Below are 20,257 nucleotides of genomic sequence, written 5' to 3'. Positions count from 1 at the left end.
AAGCCAAATCTAGAAAAGCATACTACAAATACCTATATATTCTATTTATTGATAATTTTGAAAACTTTAGAAATTACAAAGAAAAAAGCCTATCATCTCTTTAACAATATACTCAAGTCTCATCTAGTGAATTATTAGAAGAAATAAAATGTAAAGCAAAATAAAGTCACAACTAAAAGATTAGCAAAATAAGTTAAAAACAACCTACATAAGTTAAAATTAATAAATTGACAAATTCAGTGGATTATGATCAAAGGTTATAGTACTTATATTCCTTTTTACTAGTAAAAGAAAATGCCTGAAAATTTCAATGTAAATACATAAAGTTGAGAATATCCTGAAGAACAAAGTATAATGACCTTGGTATTAAAAGAGTAGTATCTTTATGATCTCTGGGAGGAAAAGTTTCTTAAGCAAGGCAAGGTACAATCATGAGCACAAAAAATTCCTTGAACTTTGATAACTTCTACTACATAAAACTTGAAACTGTTCATCAAACATCCTAAGGAGAAAAGATGGGCCAAAGACAGAAAAGATATTAAATACAAACAGCTACCACTGGTCTAGACCACAAAATCAGAACTCCTAAAAATTAACACAAACTACGTAGTTAACCATTTAAAAAAAAAAAAAAAAAAAACTGAAGTTTGCAACTGGATCCTCATAAATTTTATTCAGATTACTAAAAATAGAAAAATGTTCTGATTAGAGAACAGTAAATCAAAGATTACACACTCCCACCTGATTAGCAGAAACTTGTTTGACAAAATGTGAAAGCAGCACAATGTACTCTCATACCTGCATAAAATTATAATCTCTAGATCAACTAAATGTTTCACTTTATCTACTGAAATTAAAGACATGAAGGTCTATAACCCAACAATTCTATCACTAGATATCATGAACTATAGAGTAACTATAGAGTAACCAAGGCACACAAATGCCAAGACTCAGGTGTAAGAATGTCACAGCAGCTCTGTAACATCCTGAGAATATCAACAGCAGAACGTATTTTTAACTTTAATTACCAATTCCTTATTGTGAGAGGAGGAAATATCTAATCATTAAAAAAGTATCCCCACTCCAACACTAAATCCCCATCTTCAAGCTGCTCTAGCTCTTATGTTCCCAACACTTCCAGTAAAAACTTATGTGATACAATCTACTACAGGATACAATCTACTAAACAGTGTGTTTTATTGTTTAGACAGCTATCATCAATCCCATCAATATTTCTCTATTATTTCCACTCACTCTTAGACCTAGATTTTAACATCACAGTACTCCATTCTGAACCTCAGAATCAGCACTTTATTCAAGTACATTATAAGGCTCACTACACATCTTTTTTTTCTAATTCTTCATGGTATGTACCTATATCAGAATTTCAAGTTTACCGAAATTTGTAATCAAGTTACGCCTTAATTAAGAATATAAAATACTGTGTCTCTGTAGAAAGTTCTGAATGTTTTTCTTAAAATACAAGCCTCAGCCAGGCATGGTAGGGCATGCCTGTAATCCTAGCACTCAGGTGACTGAGGTAAAAAGATCACAATGAATTTGAGGCCAGCTTGAGATACAAAGTGAGTTCAAGGCCAGCCTCAGCCACATGGCAAGATACTGTCTCAAAACAAACAAAAAACCCACTACACTCTCCAGTGCCACAAAACAAAATAAAACAAAGCACAAGCTTTATTCAGTACGTCCTAAGATTCTTTATCCTTATCTAAGGAGTTAGCAAAAGTTTTATATAAAAGGTCAGACCATAAGTAACTTAAACTCTGCAAGCCAGATGGTTGTTAAGTTGCACCTGTTCAACGAATTAGCACAAAACCAGCCACAAATAAATACATAAATCAATGGGTATCGCTGTTCTAATAAAATTTTATTTTCAAAAGCAGGAAAGCAGTGCACTGTAGTTTATCTACCCTTACTTTATATTTTTAATGTTTGCTCCCAAATTTGTCACTTTGCATCACTAATCCAGTTACCTATAACTTGGTAACATTAATTTTAGCTGTTTCCATTACATACAGGGTGTCAGTGTCATTCTAACTTCAATGCTCAATACAACAAATCCAGTAAGAATTAATTATTAAGGGGTACACAAAAATGTATACAGAAAGTGTTGAAATATTATTCATAATAAAAAGCTAGAAGGCTTAATATAGATTTTCATTTTTTAAAAGTTAGTGATTATTAATAAACTATATTCAGAAAAAAGCAAAGATGATAGTAATAATGTTAAACTGTGAAACTTCCACTTTTTCACTTAAGGAAAACATTCAAGAGAGGGTGTGTGGGGCTTCCAGGAGAACATGGCGGACAAATAACAGCACCCACGGAGGCTCTCTGAGATTACTAGTTTAGAATCCAGGAGTGGTGCCGTGTGAGGAGTCCTATGCAAGGGGAGATGTAACCAGCCGACCCAGCAACGAACTAAGTTGAGAGAAACCAACTGGAAATGCAATCCTGATGCTGTAACAGGAACAGATAAAATCTCAGTGCGGAAGCTGGATCCTGTGCCATTGGAAGCTGCGATTTGAATTTCTTGCTGCCTATACTGCGTCCCAATCCACAAGGCAGGGAGAGAGATGCACGAAAGCTCTGAGAGCTAGAATCGGCGAACCAAACGGCATTGAGAAAGGGACTGGCAGGGAGCCCTGTATCGACCTGCGCTGAGTGAGAGAAATAGGCACCCTTTCATAGACTAGGAGGCTCCAACAGAGGACATTCTAGGAACAAGCAGACTAGCCGGAACAGGGCCCTGCAGTGACTTGAGTCGCATAGTCCCCTCTCAAGCGGGAGTGGTGGGGAGTGCTTGGCCTGCTGATGCCGCGGAGTAACATCCAGTAGGCTAGCACAAATCAGGTCCCTGCGCCTGGTGGTGCACCCTAGCAGTGAAACACTCAGTAGGTTGACCTGGAGGGTTGGGCCCAGCAGAAGCTGCCCAGGTCTGTGTCTCCCTAGTGCACTGCAGTGGGTGGGAACACCTAGCCGGCTAATTCAAACAAACTGTAACAGACAAAGAAAAAAAAACTGGGCCTCCTACATATGCTTCTATGGAAGGAACAAAAAGTATGGGAAAAGGGAGCAACAAGAAAGGGTCCTCAGTCCCCAATCCTGAGAACACTGATGCAGCAAAGATAAATAAATGCAAAAGAGAATGAAGACAGAAAACATTCAATATCTGACACGGCATCTATAGACATAAAGCAGTATCTCTGGAGCCTCATAAACGAAGTATTTAATGAAACAAAGCAAGAAATAAGTAGAATAGTTAGAGAAATGCTAAGCGTCGCCCAAGAAAAAACAGATGGTGGAATGGAAGAACAGAAAAAAAGGGAAGAATTGTTTGATGGAGAAAATAGAGAAAACATAGAATACATGAAGCAGGTTCAAAGAGATTACCAGAAAACTAAAAACTCCATTGAAAGCTGGCATAACAGCTTGAAAGAAACTAAGGATAGATTATCAGAACTGGAGGACAGATTTGTAAGGTGGGAGCATGAAATTGAAAACTTCTTAAAAATAACAAGAAAACAAACAGCAATAATACAAAGGCTAGAAGATGATAAGAGGATCTATAACTTAAGAATTAAGAACATAAAAGAAGAAGTAGGGACACAAACAAATGAACTACAAAAGCTATTCACAGAAATAATCCAGGAGAATTTCCCTAATTTAGCAAAAGGTAAAGATACTCACATGTATGAGGCATACAGGACCCCAGCCACCTACAACCCAAACAGAGCTACACCGAGGCATATATAATCAAAATTCCAGAAATCCAATAGAATACTAAAAGCAGTCAGAGACAAGAAACAGATCACTTACAAGGGAACACCCATCAGAATTACAGCAGACTTCTCGGCACAAACCATCAAATCCCAAAGATCATGGGGGAAAATAATTCAAGCTTTGAAAGATAATAACCTCCAGCCAAGATTGATATATCCTGCACAACTGTCCCTAGAAACTGATGGAAAAACAAGGTGCTTCCAGGATAAAGAGGAACTAGGGGAATTTGCAACCACCAATTCAACTCTACAGAGATTACTGCAGGATATTCTAAAAATGAAAAATACCAAGATTCCAGAAACAGTGGCAGAGCGGCCACAATGAATGGAGCAGAAAACAAAATGAAGAGGACAAACTGACAACTAACGACAGAAAAAGAGCTCAACAGAAATGAGGCAGAGAAGGTTGGATGGTAGGAACAGCCATTTTGGAAAAAACAAGACATCATAATAGGTAGTGCTGATTTAATATCCTCTTGTTTTGAAGTCCCATCAAGCTTTTGTTCTTCTGTTTCCATTGGTTTTAACATGCTATATCTTACGGGGTTTTATTATATGTGATAATATAAACAAAAATTTTTATAGACAAGGAGATTATACAGAAACCATTGTTCATTTTCTGTTAGTTGATTCTAAGTACCCTGTAATACTGTCATTCTCTTGAACGATTTTACATTGTCTTGACATGTTTGATGCTACAGTATACGAAGTTATACCCAAAGACTTTTAAGGGAAGAGACACTATGGTAACTACTATTATGTAGAGATTATCTTGTGGAAACAGTATTTTGCTTAAATGGCTATGTTTTGACCTGCACTGTTTTGTTGTTATGCCCTCTTTTTTATCTTTTTATTATCTACTTTTTCATTTTTATCCTTTTAACTAAGGGAAAAATAAATAAAAAATAGCAGGATATATTATAGTAACCCACTTTGATTTTCTATTAACTTGATTTGAAACTCTATATTGCTCTCACCATCTTGTTTTGACTGATTTTCCTCTATTCTGTTATGCTTGATAGTACCAAGCTTGAAAGTATAGGCAACAACTATGAAGACAATAAGATTCATTGTGATGCCCATTCTGGTTGACTATTATCTTCTTTTGAAGTCCTCTAATGCCTGCAATGTTTTGGTTTTATTGGTCTTATTCTTTACTGTTTTGTACAATTTTATTATAACTGATGATATAGGCAATTCTTTTTAAGATAACAAGAGGCATTATGGTAACTATTGTTGATCACCTTGTATTTTGTTTTTACATTATGTATTATGTCCATCCTTTTGATTTGACTGAGTCTGTCCTGGTATGTCACATTTGGTTTTACTTTCTTCAAAAAGAAAAGTAGTAAGAACTGTGGGAGTAATAAAACCCAAATGTGTAACTGTCATCGTACAAAAGAAAGGAAAAGAAAGTTCTCTAAAAGATATAACTGCATATATATTTAAGTGTATAAGATAGATAACCATATTACTGAGTTTTGTTGGATCATTGAGCAAAACTGTTCGCAATCTCACTGTTTGAAAGTCCCCTCTATATGCTTTTATTTTGTAACTTCAACAACTATTTCTAAGATGACAATATGTAATTAACTAGTGATTTCCTGTTTACTTTTTCTGAACTTCTGTATAACTTGTACCCTTTTTCTGTTTTTTTTTTTTTCTTTTTTCTCCTTAAAATTAAAAAAAAAAAAGAGAGAGGGTGTGTGAATACATATATATAATTCTTATATAAATACTGGTACATATAAACTATATATATGTTATAAAAACATCTGAGTATGTGAATGTATACATATAACTCATAAATACTGTGTATGTTTTATATATATAAATTGTAAATGCTTTTGAGGGGTTGCTGGGGATTGAACCTAGAGGCTACCACTGGGCTACATCCTCAGTCCTTTTCATCTATTTGAGATGTGCTAAAATTGTTCAGGTAAGACCAAACTTGCAATCTTTCTGCCTTGGTGTAGGGGTTAAAGGTGTATGCCACCATGTCCAGCCTAAATAATACTTAAGGCATGAATGATGGAAATGTGATTTGGTAATTCAGGAGAGTCTTTGCATTTTGAATTATCTTCATTAAGTTTGTCAAATTCTGTATGTTGACGAAAAATTAAGGAAAAATGCAGCTAGTATTAGAAGTTCAGTAAAGAGTTGTTAGGTAGTCATCTATTGCTGTAAAAGTAACCTAACTACTAAAATGCTTTTGCATATGTTTCATGTATAAGAATCCTATGAAGGGGACAGGGATATAGACCTGTGGTACAGCACCTGCCTGGCAAGGATTTTTCTAGTAAGATGTTTATTTCTCTAAGATTCCTCCAAATTGTGTCATGAATTTTTTTGCCTCCTGAGAGGGTCTTGCTACATAGTTTAGGCTGGTCTTGGACTCACTAAGTACCCAGCAGACCTCAAACTCATGGTAATCATTTTGCCTCAGCCTCCTAGTACCGGCTCTATTGGCGTCTGCTACCAAGACTAGCCATGTTTTTTACTACAAACATGTGCTTTCTTCATTCCTTAATTCAGTAAATTATCAAGTGCGAAGAATCTTACCCTAGGAAAATTTTCACACGAAGTTCTTTTTTAGTCCTTGAGATTGCCTTCAATGTGGTAATTTCTGCATCATACCAAAATCCTCTTTTTGCTGGATTCTCGACATTGTAATTAACCATTACCACATCACCAACATTTAGTTCATTCCATTTCAAAATGGTTCTAGCTCGTGGCCGAAGATCCTTGACATTCATTTCTAGAGTACCACTTTCCGGATATCTGAGGAGAAAGAATCACAGAACATAGTTTACAGTCATCACCAATGCTGAATAAAATTACATGTGACATACAGAAGAATCTAACTTGCAGAGCTGACCATCTGAGAGAAAAGGTAACACAAGTGGCAACAACCCTTAAACAGCAGGTACAGTTCACAGAGGCCTCTCAGCTATCCCACTGTGATAATAGGTTGATTTCTATGTGAGCGTGAGCTCTGGTCTCTGTCTCCCATCAGGCCTCCGGTTAGGGTCGCTTCACAGCTTACAGAACGTCAGACAAGTAATAAAAAACCTTAATAACATTTACTTTGAGAAATATACCATCTCTCTACCATACACTATGTATAACATATGACTATACATTCTTAATGACATTTAAATGATACACAGGGATTTTAGTTACCGAAGTATAATAATTCTCATTAAAATCTTAGGAAGACGTTGTTACCTGAGGGCTAAGAGAACAGTAAGGAAAGTTCTTCCCTATATTTTAACATTTAAGGATTTTTTTCAATAGTACTAAATATTCACCTTTCCCTGATCAAAAAACCAGTTGTTATCTGTGTCATTTGCTTTATGCATAGTAAGAACACAAACCTAGCATGTTCCAATAACCTCAATTTGTCAGGAAGAAAAAAAAAGAATCTAGGTGTGCATGTTTAGAGATAGGGTCTTGCTATACAGTTCAAGCTTGCCTCAAACTCATGACAATCATCTTGCCTCAGCCTCCTAAATGATGAGATTAGAGGGATGTTCCAACCTGCCCCCATTCCCCTTTATGCAGTACTGAAGACTGAATGCAGAGACTTTACATAGCTTTTTTTAGTTTAGAACAAGGTCTTTAAATCACTCAGGCTGGGATCACACTTGCAGTTCTCCAGCTTTAGCCTCCCGGAGTGCTGAGATTACAAGCACACACCACAGCAGGCTTAAAATTCATGTTCTTAAACACAGCATGGTTCCCAGCAATATTTAAAAATAAAACAAAAAAATCCAGAACTTCATATACATTTGAAAGAATTCTAGCAGAATCTTGGCTTTCTCCCTAAAGTTTTAGACCATTCTTCAATGTTAGATCTAACTTCTCAGTATTATCAGGCCAAAGTTCACACTAGCTTCTGTAAAATTAAGGCCTGCTGCTGATTTCTATGTATCAAAGTAAATGAGCTATAACATGATTCCTGCTCTTAAATGAGACAATCTATTGAAGTAAGCCAACCTGCTAAGCACGGTGCTCCTCAGAGCCATACTATCCATACTACTTGGAGATCTGCTACAAATGCCCATTTCTGGGTTCCACTTCAGACTTTGTGTCACAAACTCTGGAAAAGGGGCTCTGTGATCTATTTTTACAAATCCTCTCAGTGAGTCTAATGTATGTTTAAGTTTGAGAACCAGCGTTACAAGAAAACATGAGAATAACTAAATAATGCACTCTTGTGTGACAGCATTAAGCTAGAAACTAAGGAATGAAAGAAAATGTTACTACTGAACAAAAAGGACCCATTCAAAGTCAAAGTGGGTCTTAAGTTGGAAACTGCTTCTGCAGCTAGTCTTGGTTCCTCCAAATCAAACAGGTCTTGGTTCCTCCAAATCAAACAGGACTATGCAAGTCTGTAACTTTCACAGTAAGGTAAATTCCTTTAAAATAAATGGTAAAGTTCAGTGTAAGATCTCCAGCTAATCACCCAATTTAATCAAGTCTGTAAATGTCAATCATTGGGAAGTATCTAGAATTGGCAGGGGGGTCTCTGAGACTATGTGATTCTTTTATTCTCTCAATGTTATGACTCCCTTTGACAAGCTTTCCATCAGATTCCGCTTGTATGAAATGCAACGGGGCATTTTTAATCCTTAAAAAAGCCATGCTATCATCACATAGTTCTGACACAGGAAAGAGAAGTTTCTTAATACTGAATCTAAAACAGAACTTTTAAATGTCTTCTATGCAGTAGTACCTTGAATCTATCTACACACTCTCCAAAATAGACCTAATATTTGTCAGTTTAAATCTGCCTGGTACCTTTAGTCATTGTCTCTTTTAACCAAAATACTGTTTTTGGTGAATTTCTTCCAACTCACATGACAAAGTTTTTAATTTATTTATCATCCTAGTCCCTTCACTGAAAAGATATTATTATAAGGCTCCCCAATCTAGGGAAGTTGAATATTCCCAGAGTTTATATTCCTGTTGCTATGTTACTAAACTTAGTAACTGTTCCTCATCTGTAAAGTGTTAATGATAATTGTACTTCCTTTGGTGTTTTTAAGTACTTAAAAAAGAACAACAAAAAAAAAAATCAAATAAGTATCAGTTGTTCCAATTTTATCTTTGCTGTATAGATATTACCTCAAAGTAGGAACCTGAAAAGCACAAAGAGTCCTGTTCATGCTTCTCTCCCCTACCTCCATTTTAATCCTAATTTTAAGTAGTCATAGCTAAATACAGAAGTCTCTAGCCCAATACCTGGTGTTTACAAAATCATGTTGTTTCATATGGTTTTGTGGAAAAGTCACCATTTTTCAATATATTAAATGATATTAAACTATACCTTTTAAGATTTTTCTAATTTTTAAGTTGTGAATTCAATTTCTATCTAGATATTCTTAAGGCCATAAGACAGAAAAACTATTCTATTTTAGGCAAGATTATTTTCTCAGATATAATATGAATGTATATTTGATATCATGACATTATAATTCTGTGTATATTTAAAATAATACAGTAAAAACCATGTTTCAATGGATAAATAATTCTCAATTTGCCTAAGTTTACCAAAATTACTCAGATTGGGAATACTTTGAACAAGATACAGAACCTATACATTTTCAAATTATGGGTATGTAAAATCATGTTTAAATAGAGATAAAGCAAAGTAAGTCATTCCATACATGAAAGCAAGAATTTAATCTATTTACACCAGAAATTTGTACTGCTTGAAAACAGAAGTAAATTTATGTATACATATTCTTTATGAATGTGCACACACGTATGAAAGAAGTCTGTTAAGATGTGTAGCCAAAGATACATTGAGTCAATTGCCTGAGTTAAGGAGGAAAAAACCCTAGAAGATAATATAAAACTATTTTTAAAGAAAATCAAGAACATGTCAAGTACCCAAATATGTAATAGCAACATTAATTTTCTCCAGCACCTTCACCTACATATTCTTATTACTCAACTCTTAAACTTTCCAGATGCACATACCCAACACCCCCAACCCAGATGTCTCAGCAGCAATGTCTCTACCAAGTTACTAACTCCTTACAACACGCTGTTAACACTTCTTTGATGTAATTCTATACCCTTAGTTAAAATCTTCTCTCAGACTTAATGCCAAGGCCCAAATTATGTTTTTAGAATGCCTTTCAATCCTTACCGTACTTTTCCTAATTCTAAAACATAGATATTAAGATTTTTTTGATGGGCTATGGGAAAATGGATACTTTCATATATTGCTTATATAGGACTACAAAGTGGCACTTATCCCCTTGTAGAGAGAACGTGGCAACAAACAAAACTGCCTATGTATTTAACTTTTATCCAGGAATTCAACTTCTAAGAATCCATCCCAAACATAAATAGTAAAACTCTTCCGAGAAGTATTTATATGCAAATGTATTATATAGCTGCACTATTTGTAATAATAAGACTACAGAAACAATGTAATGTTCACAATAGATGATCACTTAAAATAAAATGGTACAGCCAGTTCAGGGTCATATACGAAGTAATTCCAGCTACACAGGAGGGCAATTAAACAAAATCGTGCTTTCATATAAAAAAACAAGGCTGAAGATATGGTATAAGAATACCCTGGGTTAAATTCCCAGTACTAGAAAATGAAACAAGAAAGATACGATAGGGCCGGGAACGTAGCTCAGCAGTGCAGCACTTGGCGAGGCCCTGAGTTTGATTCTCAGTGCCAAAAAAGAAAATAGATTAAAAAAAATTTTTAAAAGATACAATTATATAATGGAACACTATATTCCTATAAAAAAAAGGAATAATTTAGTGATCTCCAGAATGTATTAACTCAAAAAAAGCAAGATTCAAAGAGTAAATGTAGTGTATTATTTTCTACCTTGGTATATAAGTTAATGCAAGTTATCTATGAGACTCAGTTTCTCTTACTGTCTTGTTTCCAGGATTAAATTATGAACTGTATTTCATGTAATTATAAAACAAAAACAACAAAATTGAGAAATTCCTTAAAATCAAAAGAAAAATCAGAGAAACACATAATTGATGGCTTACCTACATTGAAAGGAACTTATACAAGTGATTTGAATATATACTAAATTGATTATCAGCCTAAATGATGTACTTTCTAAGGATAAAAAAGAAAAAAACTTTCAGTAATATTATTTATAATACTAGTACTTCTGGTTTGAAATTACTACATGAGTAAGACACAGAAAATTAGTATTAGAAACCATAATTTTCAGAGTAAAAGAGAATAGTAAATTACAAGTCTTAAACCCCAAAGTTTATCAAAAATAACAATATAAACAGTATATATTAGTATATGTATTTCCTAGCTCTCTCCAATGAAAAGGTCTAGAAATAAAACCACATAAATTATCAACAAGCAGCCTAGATTATGAATATAATTTCTAACCAACAAAGACTCCTTAAAAACTGTCTGAACCCAAGTATAGGGCATCCTTTGTACTTAAAGAAGTACTTAAAAATTGTTAGGTTTAACCTGAAGGGGGCCTCGATGGGTCAAAATGGAGACAATCTGGGTAACAAAGATGACAACTGAAGTAGATTAAAACAAGTATTAAGATTCATTAGTTCACACTCATACTTAAAAGTAAATTGGCCTACAATTAAGGACCCAGAGTTTATCCTACATTTCATATTCAAACCAACTGGTTATTAGCTAATAAAGAAACGATCACTGTGTTTATATACTTAATGAAATAAGTCTACGTAAAGATTAATGGCTGCTAAAACCATTAAAGCAGGTACATTCTGAAATTGATGGAACTGGCTGACAACACATCAATTTTATCATTAAAGAGAAACAGCTATAGGCCGGGCATGGTGGCTCATGCCTGTAATCACAGCACTCAGGAGGCTGAGGCAGGAAGATTGTTGCGAGTTCAAGACCAGCTCAGGCTACAAAGTGAGCTCATGGCCAGTCTGAACTGCACAGTGAGACCCTGTCTCAAAAGACAAAAAAAAAAAAAAAAAAAAACAGAAACAGCTGTGAAGTGTCTCCCAATCCCATGTAATTGTAAATAATCACTATCTCTCAAGTACTCTTATCCAATAAAAGAATTTAAATCTAATCAAACTAACAAAGTAACTGCTTTTCAGAAAACACACTAAAGAGAATATACTGAATACCACTACCAGCATGTAATCAGTAAAATCCATATTGGGAAACTCTACAAGTGAAAAACAGTACATTCAAACAAATACCAAGGGAAAGAAAAGAAATCTGTAGACTGAGACTTTACCTAGTAACTTTTAAAGTCAATGAGTTGGACCTTGGTTTTGCTACTGGAAAACAAGAGGCGGGAGGAGGGGTCCCGGTGTTGGGCATGGAGCCCATGGCTTTGCAAATGCTTCTATGCAGCATTTCACCACTATCACTGAACTACAGCACCAGTCATAAGTACTTTTTTCCACCTTTTTCTCAGTAGTACACACTGGCTATACAGCTGGATGTCAAAACACATCATATACAATCATTCTCATCCTCCCATCATTCCCTAGGTGTTATTTTCAAGAAGACAACTACAGAACTCTGGACACTGACTAGTTATTTGAAATTAAGAAAGCTTTAAATTTTATGTGGTACCTGTTGATATACTTTGTATGTCTGAATTCCCAAGATAATCCCCAGGTTGAATAACTCACTAGAACTCACTGGACTCCTTGCAAAAGCATACCCAAAAAAAAACCAAAGGCAAAGGCACACATACTGGACAGAAGCTCTAAAGTCCTATTCCAGTGGGTCATACAGAAGATGTTTAATTCCTCCAACAACAAATTGTGACATGTATGAAATACAGTCTGCCAGAGCAGGTCCTTAAAGAGGTTATACGGGGCTGGTTACACATCCTCATTGCTCAACACACACCAAAATTCTAGACTTCCAAAAGCAGGTGTTCAGCAAAAACCACATTGAAAATCCTCACCAAAGGCCAACAATATGCTCTGTAGACAGTGATCTCAGATCTAATATGTAACTAACTCTTTTTGTTAAGACTTTTAAAATAATCCTTTTAACTATTTTGTGAGCTGGATGTTTTGAGCAGTAGATGTTAAAGGGGAAGGGGAAGGAAGACTGGAACTAGGTACTAAGAACTTAGGCACTGATGCTCATCAGTTGTTGGAAAAGAGAAATGAAAAGGGTTGGCATGAAAATGTGTCCGAAGTGTGGCACAGCTGGGGATCTCCACACCCCCACACACACACACACAAAAGTGTGGCACAACTGACAAAGTCTTGAACAACAACAGCAAACTCAGGTACAGAGTTAAGACCAGAGTTCCATGTTAGACAGAAATTGCCAGGCCTTAAAAGCCTTGTCACAGTTAGTTACTAGCTGGGCTATGACAGGAAAAAGTATATGCTTGGCTCACATGCTGCTACAAATTTTGTAAAGTGCTATGGTGGAAGATTAACAACTAACTCAACTCCTTGTAGCTACCCTGTAAAATGGGTACACAAGAAGTGTACCCATTAAGGCTACTGAAGCCACATACAAGATCATTTAAGCAGAGCATAATGGCACACCCATGTAATCCCAGCACTGAGGAGGCTGAGGCATGAGGATCACTAGGAGTTTGAGGCCAGTCTAGGCTAACAGTTCAAGACCAGCCTAAACGAACTATAGAAAACCAGACCCTGTCTCTAAATAAAAAATGATGTACAGTCTAGGACTTTCTTCCAATTCAACAATGCTCAGAGCTGCTGTTATAAATAAAACTGTTTATAAATTGACAATGAAGTTTGATGATGGGTTCTCAACTTCTGCGTATGTTTGAAGTTTTGTGGGGGTTTTTGGGTGGTAGGTCTGGTTTTTGGTTTTCTTTGCTATGCAGTTCAGTCTGGCCTTGAACTCCTTATGTAGCCTAGGCTGAACTGGAATTCACAGTGATTTTCCTGCCTCAGCCTACCAAGTGCTGGAATTATTTCTATAATAAAAATAAGATTAAAATGCTGCAAATTTAAATCCAAACACTAGCTAAGTAGACATGGCTCTTCCCACTCCTTTAAGTGCTTTTCCCAAATATATGCAAAATTCCAAAGGTAACACTCAAGATTTACAAGAAAGCACATGCAACTACTTTCCATCTTTACCTATCTTTTATATCTGTATTTTTAAGTAACATGTTTATATTGTAGTTTTAAGCTGTTGTTTTACCCATTCCAGCCCAGTTGTTTTTTATCTAACCTTCCTTATAATAACAAGTACAAGCAACTGCTCTAAGGAATTACGCATATTTATAATTACCCTTAGGGCAGTGGTGGGAGCCATTTTATGCCCAAATGTCATCTGTACAAATCTCTTCAATATGTTGACTAACATTTACAGTTAAGTTATGAAATATGCCTTAGCTGTATTCTTCCATAGCTTTGTTTTCCTTTGAGTACCTCACCACTTTTTTTGGTTGCTAGTTTTCCACATGTATTTGTTAATTTTCTTTCACTCTGCTACAGTTGTAAAACTCTTCTATATTCAAATATTTCAGCATTCTAGTAATCTTTTGGGCTTATATAATCTCTTCTAGTGCCTTTTACCTTATGAAAGCTTGCTCAATGAGCTTACACTTGTTCCATATTGTAATGCTGGGCTCTTATTACTTCTTGTGTTGAATCCTATTTCCTGGATATCATGCTTTTTTTTTTTTTTACTTAAATCCTACCGTACCCTAAGCAGGATAGATTAAAAATGTCAACACAACACAAATTAACTAAGCTCCTGATCTGAGTTCTATTTCCATAGGCCAACCTCCAAGTACCTAGTGAATCAAGGTCTGAGCTTTTCCAAAGTTCTCTAATGCCAACATACTTGCTTCGCTTGTTGCCTTCCTGTCCTTAGGTTTCAGCTTTCTCTGGACTGCTGAATTAGACACAACTCATATGACTGTGTTTTGTACTCCAATTTTTTTTTTTTATCCTGAGGATTCATACATCTGTTATCTTCTAGGAAGGCATAGGAAGAAATGAAAATATGCACTTTAATCTGTCTGTTCAACTGGAGATTTTTATTCTAGTTTTAGTTTTTTTCTTACTATATACCCTTTATATCCTAGCTCTACTATTCTACTCTCAAGATGCATGGTTACTTTTTATTTCTTGCTCTCTTTATCCTTTCCATCCTATAGTTCCTCATTAGAAACATAACTAGTAACGGCACCTTCTAATCTCACAGCTTAGTCTGCATATTTCTATCATAGTATTTACACTGCAAAACATTGAACTGTAGATAACATATTCAAACTTCAGGGTTCCTGGGATATACCAGGTCTGCAAATGTTTAGAAATACAGTATGCTAAAATTATTAAATAGAAAAAGTTTGCTTTCCCATAATAAAACTCTTATTCAAATACGTAAACTATGACTATTTTGAGAAAGATTTTGATTCCATCAATTCCATCAATTAGTCATTCCAGACTAATTAGTATATTAGTCTGTTTAGCATCACTGTAACAAAATAGATGAGGCCAGGTAAATGTTTGTTCAAAGTCTGTTTAGTACACAGTTCTGAAGGTTCAGGTCTGCATTAGTGGCTCAGCCTCTGGTGAAGGCCTAATGTATTTGTCAGAAGAATGCATCACATTGGCAGGGAGACATATGGAACAAAGAGGTCACATCTTGACACAGGAAGCCAAGACATACGGGGCTGCACAATTCCTACCAATGACATACCCACAATGGACCTAAGGACCATCCACAGGCTCCACTTCTTAAAAGGTTGAACCATCTCTCCAATAATATTGGGGATCCAAGCTTCCAACACATGAACCCTTAGTGACACACTCAAATCATATTCAAATCACTGTAGGGGGTAACACAGAATTCCATGCAGGGCTAATAAAAGAAATATACTATTAATGTGTTTCTAAAAATAAGGTCAAAACCCTATAGGTAGCTAAACTCTCAATTATACTAATACTCAAAAGAAAGTCTATTCAAATATATGCAGTCATTAACAGCATTTCCTTTCCCTTGAGGTTTAAAGTGTAACTGAAGCTAATCATTGCAAAGTGACCCAAGCAGCTGACTTTTCTTCGTGCATTTGCACTGTGGAACACTTAACTGTATGCAGACTATATTAAACATTTTGGTATAAACAGAAACTTGAACAACTTCTAAGACTAGATTTGTAATATTCTATATGGGAATACAGAAAGGTAGGAGTCTATCAAGGCCAACTTTCCTTATCACTGTGCTACCTACCTGTGCCTCCTACCAGGAGAGGCTATCTACAGAAGAAACAAGTCAGTCTTCTTTCCCTTGTAAGCATGACCTTAGGTATGAGCTACTGTATCCAAGAGTTGACAGCTACTTTGGTGAGATAAAGTCTATGTTCCAGAAAGCCATAATGCACCTGAACCTTAAAAGTTTTCTCAATAAAATTTGCTTCATTCCACATACAACAGTCTATGACTTACCCTCCAGAGTAGATCCTTTTGATTACCCAAACTATATAACATCTTTACCAATTAAAAACAAAACTTTTTAAAATGGCAAACAGTGAGCAGAGCCTAAAGAACTGCATTTTAGGGAAACAAATTAAGTTGTCCCATTCCATTTTTTTAAAACAGGTGTAGTATATAATAGTGAAATTTTTTTTTTTTTTTTTTTTTTTTTTTTTGGTACTAGGGATCAAGCTCACAACCTTGTACTTGCCAGGCAGGCACTTATGCTGCTGAGCTAAATTCCTGGCCCCATGAAACTACTATTTTCATAAGTGGCCTGTAGACTAATAATTCTAAAAGACTTCAATTGTAATAAGCAAAGCAGAATCAATTAAACTTTATTACTTCAAAATATGGTTTACTGTGGCTAATATGTTTAAATAAGGCCATCACTTATCTACAGGCATGTTCTTGTTTAGCAAATGTTTAATGTTACACTACATAGAAAAAAGCATTTAAAGTTTCATATTTTAAATTTAGAGGTTACCTGTAGACAAACAAAAATGATTACAGTGGAATTGTATATACTATGTGGAAACAAATCTCATTTTTAGAACACACTGACAAAATGAATAACTATTTTGATAATAGTGAAAACACAGGTTAAAACATCTAGACCAAAAATACATTATTTCCAAGTATTGGAAAGAATACTTATTAAAATACACCTTTATTAGTTTTTTAGAAAAGCAAAAAATTTGCTTCTATTACTAGTAAGTATTTTTCAAAATTATAAAGAACACATATACTAAGCAAATGTTTATGGAGGAAGAAATTAAAAATGAAAAACTTAAAAAATACCTTCCAATAAACGCCTGGAACTGAAATCAAATTCTCAATCTAATGCCTACATAATCTGAGAGAGCCACTTCTTTCCATACTTACTGGGCCCCTGAGTGCATTATCTGTTTGGCCATACAGATCTCCTGGGCCATATCCAAGGCCCACCCAATGCAGTGGGGGGGGGGGGGGGGGAGAGTGCTGCTTGCATCCTGAACACCATACCTGGGTGAATCTACAGTGTTTCTGACCATCTTTGAGAAAACATTAATGTAAAAAGATACACAAATTTAACAGACAAAAATCAGCTAATACCTAGAGTTATTTTCTAAATACCTATTAGGACATTACTAAGTCATTTATAAATAATAAACTGTGGTAAGATCACATTTTGTATCTAACTTCTTCCATTCTTCTTTTGACTATCATCCATTCTGAACTCTATAAGTGACAAGATTATGAGAGATTCTTGAAATTTTTTGGATAGTAATAAGCAAGAAACAGTAAGGCAGTCCAATCATTGTACCACAGTTCTAAAATTAAGACTTTTTCTCTATATATACCCAAGATCAAAACGACAGTAACTTCACTCAAGAAAAATCAACTTTTTCTCCCATCAAAATCCGAAATCATATTTGATATTGCTCAAAATCTTGAGCTCCCTTAAAAATAGATCACTCCATCAATATATTCAAGAGTTTTATTACCTTATAGAGGAAGCTACTTTAAAAATACCACTTTAAAGATAATATAATTATAGGATAGACAAGAAACAGTTCTCTTACAATACAGATGGTGTAGGGGAAAAAGTGTAAAGGGAGAAGAGGAGGGAAAAGGAGAAGTAAGCAGAATAAACATATGCCATGTATAAGATCCTAATAACCTCAATTAATATAAACATTATATGTGCTCATCATATGCAACAAGATTAATAATATCACTAGGAATGAAAAATGGAAAAAAAGACACAGGAATAAGAGGACGAAGGAGGAGAGAGAAGGAAGGGGAGGAGAGAGGATTAAAAAAACAAGCTGTGGTATGTACATGTAACCACTTCCCCAAAACAATTATAAACTTCATGAACTACAAGCATAATACTCAGTAAAATTAAAAGAGCAAAAAATACACTGCTTGGTTTTTATTCAAAATCAGATGACTTCTAATTGCAACAGCCATAATTAAGACTACTTGAAAACATGTAACACAGGCTAAAATAGCTTCATAGACCTTAAAAGTATGCTGGGAGCAATGACAAACCAGACAAGTTCTTAATTACTATTCTGCAGAAGTTAACCCCAATGTAGCAAGTATGTTGTGAATTTCCATTTCATCAAAATTCCATGGCAAAGCTTTGACATCATATTAAAAGCAAATGACTTAATCTGTTTGATTATTTTCCATAGAAAAATGCACACTGGCATTTATGGATAAGTAAAAGATCTCTGGTGTATGTTATCTGTTCTGCAAAAAAACACTGCCAACAGAGACACAGAAACTTTTAAAGTTATGCAAATAAATTTTATATAGATATAGATATAGATATAAAGCTATAGTTAATAATAAGATATTACACATAGGTATAGGCAATTTTTTTAATAAGCATCCTTCTTCCAAAATGAAAGGCAGTTCAAGTAGCATATTTAATAAGCATGTGCATTTCTGAATCAAGATGTATTACTTACCAGCTGTCTAACACTGGGTAAGTTATTTAACCTCTTTAATCCTCAAGTTATTCTTACTTTACACATTGCAAACTATTTTCTTCATTTAGTTTTTAGGAGAGTTACAGGACATAATCCAGGCCAAGTGGTTATATACTGCTTGGTATCATGTTCAATTAACAATTACTAGATTACACTACTATTAATTCCGGCATCATATGAAAAGGCCCTTCACAAATATTTACTTTAAAATTACAACTGTGCTTATCTACAGTGCAGATAATTGTTAATCCTTAAGATATTGTAGAACTATCTAGCTTTCCTAAAGACTTTCCTCTTTTATGTAATTCCTTGTTCAAATACAAGATTTAAAATTTTTTCTTTATGCAAATCAGCTAGACTATGCAAAAGAAAAGCAGGTCATCAACAAAAAATTTTCTTAAATTTACCTTTATGATTTGGCCTGTTAAGACTGACTAAAGGTACACTCTTGGTAGTAAGAAGCAAAAGATTGCAGACAGTATAGCTGAATATTTCCTAAAAATTAAAGCACAAATCAAATGATTAAGAGCTTTGTCAATTTTTTAGAGAAACTTTTAGTCAAAACTTTGCTGATCATATTGTGATGACCAAAGACTAAGCTACTTCATCCACTGACAACATTTCAAAGAAAATGATTTTACCATCAGGAGACTCCTGTCTGAATTGAGCACAGGAGTTTTTTTGTTTGTTTTTTGGGGGGTTTTTTTTTGTCTTTTTCCTTTTTATCGGTACCGGAGATCAAACTTACAACTGCCTGCTTTCAAGGCAGGCACTTATGCTGCTGAGCTAAACCCCCAGCCCCCAGGAGTTTATATTTTTAACAAGTGATGCCCACGTTACTAGTCTAAGAGATACTTTGAGAATCACTGGTCTAATGCCATATTTTTCAACCACAACTGAACATAAGACTCATGGAATAACAACTTTTGAAAACACTAATACCTATGACAGTGATGGCAGACCTATAGCCAGGTGCTATAGCCAGGTGCTATAACTGAAATCTTCAAAAGGTTTGCCATCACTGGCCTATGAGGTCCTTTAGAGCTATACTAAAAGCTCTCATATTTTAAAACTTTCTAGACAACTGTAGCCATGACTAAAAACCACCAGTCTTAGTAACTAAACAGAATCTATACAAAATCCACTGAAGACAGAATTTTTTATACAAAGGCAGGATACAAATTTTAGCAGACAAAATTTAATAGGCTGACCTCTGCTGTTGACATACCTATGGTCTGACTCAAGAGATGGTGTAAGTATACTTTGTGCTTTAGATCACATGTAAATATAAAGGAAGTCTTTATGCCATCTTTATTTTAATGGCTTATCTTTGAAGGTAATAGAGGTACTACAAATTAAATCTTTGGGCTGTTGGGCTGTTTGGGCTGACTGACAATACTGTATTTTTAGTTAGCTCTTAGGCCCTTGGCAAGTTATTAAGCCTTGGTTTCCTCTTAAGTTAATAGAATTAATATAGTCACTGTAAAAATTATACGGGTATTCATGTAGGAAGTTAGTTCAGAG

The 20,257-nt window shown here is 34.9% G+C and overlaps 1 protein-coding gene across 4 annotated transcripts in view; it reads right to left on the bottom strand.

The window, feature by feature from the left end:
- The window catches only part of Uhrf2 (ubiquitin like with PHD and ring finger domains 2), a 76,863-nt gene that overhangs the window by 33,701 nt on the left and 22,905 nt on the right, over positions 1–20,257 (bottom strand). For all 4 annotated transcript variants that reach the window (XM_063250947.1, XM_005004713.4, XM_003472174.5 and 1 more), the window contains one exon: positions 6,363–6,581. In XM_063250947.1, the coding sequence (XP_063107017.1) occupies positions 6,363–6,581 (219 nt within the window). The remainder of the gene's footprint in view (positions 1–6,362; positions 6,582–20,257) is intronic.

This window comes from Cavia porcellus, unplaced genomic scaffold (genome assembly GCF_034190915.1).
Source record: "Cavia porcellus strain 051 isolate PalLab524CR breed Dunkin Hartley unplaced genomic scaffold, mCavPor4.1 scaffold_1, whole genome shotgun sequence".
NCBI lineage: Eukaryota > Metazoa > Chordata > Mammalia > Rodentia > Caviidae > Cavia > Cavia porcellus.
The sequence above is the reverse complement of the archived record's forward strand: the minus strand, read 5'-3'. Positions and strand labels throughout refer to the sequence as shown.